This window comes from Priapulus caudatus, unplaced genomic scaffold (genome assembly GCF_000485595.1).
Source record: "Priapulus caudatus unplaced genomic scaffold, Priapulus_caudatus-5.0.1 Scaffold446, whole genome shotgun sequence".
NCBI classification, from domain to species: domain Eukaryota; kingdom Metazoa; phylum Priapulida; class Priapulimorpha; order Priapulimorphida; family Priapulidae; genus Priapulus; species Priapulus caudatus.
The window spans coordinates 22,345-25,809 of record NW_014577507.1 but is presented as its reverse complement, the minus strand read 5'-3'; the positions used below and the strand labels follow the sequence as shown (position 1 = coordinate 25,809).

At 41.2% G+C, this 3,465-nt stretch overlaps 1 protein-coding gene across 1 annotated transcript in view; it reads left to right on the top strand.

Annotated features, from left to right (window-relative positions):
- The first annotated feature begins 1,460 nt into the window (after window positions 1-1,460).
- The window catches only part of LOC106810492, a 5,782-nt gene continuing 3,777 nt past the window's right edge, over window positions 1,461-3,465 (top strand). The window contains exons 1-2 of the mRNA XM_014813873.1: window positions 1,461-1,635; window positions 2,769-2,916. Coding sequence (XP_014669359.1) covers window positions 1,480-1,635; window positions 2,769-2,916 — 304 coding nt within the window. The 5' untranslated portion in view covers window positions 1,461-1,479. The remainder of the gene's footprint in view (window positions 1,636-2,768; window positions 2,917-3,465) is intronic.

The window sequence follows — 3,465 nt, the reverse complement described above, 5'->3', positions numbered from 1 at the left end:
AGAAGCCAATTGTAAAAGAAGCCAATTGTAAAAGAAGCCAATTGTAAAAGAAACCGATTGTAAAAGCATTTGATCGCTCGATTGCAACGAGCAACGAGTGTTGCGTTATGATACAACGAGTGTCATAACACATATTAATCTAATTATCTAACTTTATCTAATCTAATAATCTAATTAATAAAATTAATAGATAATCTATATCTAAGTTTATCTAATCTATAATATGACACATATTACGACATAACAGTGAGCCTATGAAAAGGTAACACAGACCGCGATGAAAAGCGAACGCAAACCGATAGTAAAAACTGCAGCGAGTGTAGCAATGTGACGTACGTATTTTCCCGTGGTAAATGTGGTCTGGTGAATACACCAACAAACATGTATTGAGTTATAGCGTAATAGTAAAAGCGCACGAGTGAAATAGATTAATTATATTTAATGTTTTTTTTCTCCGTCATGTGGTGAATGCAACAACAATAAATTATCGCGTTACTGCATGATAGTAAAAACGCACGACTGTAATGTATTAATGACATATAATAAAAAATATATGCGCAATATATTACCGCAGCGGCATACGTAATATATTTACTAGCGATGCTACTGCTGATAACAATCATTGTCATATAGTGCATGACATGATGTGACAGCTAACATCATGTGGTGTGCTATATGATGTCACACTGATCGTCGTCAAGCGTGTTCTATTATGTAACACTCATTGTTATATAGTGCATGTAGTGGTGTAACAGTTATTATAATATAGTGCATGACATGGTATAATACTCGCGCTATATACTAATACTAATAATTTTATTAATCTCACTTCTAGGTGCTTCGAGCACACGTGATAAACGACAATGTCGTATTTAACAACAACTTCCGTAAGGGAGTGGTTTACAACGCCTACTCCGAAGAAGGTGCGATACAATTGCATTTCGATCATCGAGGCAACGAGACGGACGAAGCGCCGGATGAATGTGAGCATAAGGAAGAACTATGCACTATACACACGCACGCGCGCACGCACACGCACACGCACACGCACACACACACACACACGCACACGCGCACACGCACACGCACACGCACACGCACACGCACGCGCACGCACACGCACACACACCTATACTGGCTATCCCTGCATTATATATAATCAAGTTGTAACTTCACGAGTTATTCTCATACATACGGTGTTTAATCCTTTATTTATTCCTACGAATTTCGAGATGTGAACGCGTACCTTAATCAAAAACCTGCGTGCATGGATTTTGTGCCTGTAGATATATGCTATAAAAGTACCCGAATGTGCCTGCTTCGTTTTTGTTATCAATAATTATTTCTCGTATACTCGCACGTGTATCTGAGAACAACGAATTCTTGCATGTTCCCCTGACAACATTGTGTGTGTGTACTAACTGCATGTGATTCTAATCGAAGAGTGAACCTAGTTTCTTTTCTAGGCAAGCCGAAGCGATGCCCGAATCGTTGAAGCTGTTGCTAGATCTGCCAGGAACGCAGAAGGTACATGCAGCGCGATACACGATGTTCGTACCTAACGACGAAGCCTTCAGCTCTATGCCGGAAGAAGCAAGAGACGCGCTCCTGAATGACACGAGTCTCTATGAAAAGGTAAGTGAACAGAAGCCAATTGTAAAAGAAGCCAATTGTAAAAGAAGCCAATTGTAAAAGAAACCGATTGTAAAAGCATTTGATCGCTCGATTGCAACGAGCAACGAGTGTAGCGTTATGATACCAAGAGTGTCATAATACATATTAATCTAATTATCAAATTCTATCTAATCTAATAATCTAATTAATAAAAGTAATAGATAATCTATATCTAAGTTTATCTAATCTATAATATGACACATATCAAGACATAACAATGAGCCTATGAAAAGGTAACACAGACCGCGATGAAGAGTGAACGCAAACCGATAGTAAAAACTGCAGCGAGTGTAGCGTAATAACAATAATGTGACGTACGTATTTTCCCGTGGTAAATGTGGTCTGGTGAATACACCAACAAACATGTATTGAGTTATAGCGTAATAGTAAAAGCGCACGAGTGAAATAGATGAATTATATATAATGTTTTTTTTATCCGTGATGTGGTGAATGCAACAACTATAAATTATCGCGTTACTGCATGGTAGTAACAACGCACAAGTGTAATGTATTAATGACATATAATAAAAAATATATGCGCAATATATTACCGCAGCGGCATACGTAATATATTTACTAGCGATGCTACTGCTGATAACAATCATTGTCATATAGTGCATGACATGATGTGACAGCTAACATCATGTGGTGTGCTATATGATGTCACACTGATCGTCGTCAAGCGTGTTCTATGATGTAACACTCATTCTCATGTGGCGTATGACATTATGTAACACGCATTGTGATTTAATGAATGACATGGCGTAACATTTATTGTCATGTAGTGTGCTATATGACATGATGTGACAGCTAACATCATGTCGTGTGCTATATGATGTAACACTGATCGTCGTCAAGCGTGTTCTATTATGTAACGCTCATTATCATGTGGCGTATGACATTATGTAACACTCATTGTGATTTAATGAATGACATGGCGTAACATTTATTGTCATGTAGTGTGTTCTATGATGTAACATTCATTGTCGTATAGTGCATGTAGTGGTGTAACAGTTATTATAATATAGTGCATGACATGGTATAATGCTCGTGCTATATACTAATACTAATAATTTTATTAATCTCACTTCTAGGTGCTTCGAGCACACGTGATAAACGACAATGTCGTATTCAACAACAACTTCCGTAAGGGAGTGGTTTACAACGCCTACTCCGAAGAGGGTCCGATACAATTGCATTTCGATCATCGAGGCAACGAGACGGACGACGCGCCGGATGAATGTGAGGAAGAAGGAAGAGCTATGCACTATACACACGCACGCACGCACGCACGCACGCACGTACGCACGTACACACGCACGCACGTACACACGCACGCACGCACGCACGCAGAACACACGCGCGCGCCCACACGCACGCGTACACACGCACGCGTACACACGCACGCGTACACACGCACGCGTACACACGCACGCACGCACGCACGCACGCACGCACGCGTACACACGCGCGCACGCACGCAGAACACACGCATGGACGTACGCACACACACATTCATAAACACACGCACGCACTTACGCACATTTGCACGTACGCGCGCACGCACGCACGAACGATCATTTGCACATACGCACGCACGCATGCACGCACGCACGAGCACATGCACGTGTGTATAAACGCGCGCATTCATGCATCCGCATTCTAACACAAACACCAATTCTATAAATACAGGGTATACTAAATGTCACGCTCGTGAGGCCGTGAGTGCGTGCTGTGGGTGATGTTCGTGGCTGATGTGTCTGTGTTGCCTAGTAAGCTCTGTAATATCTA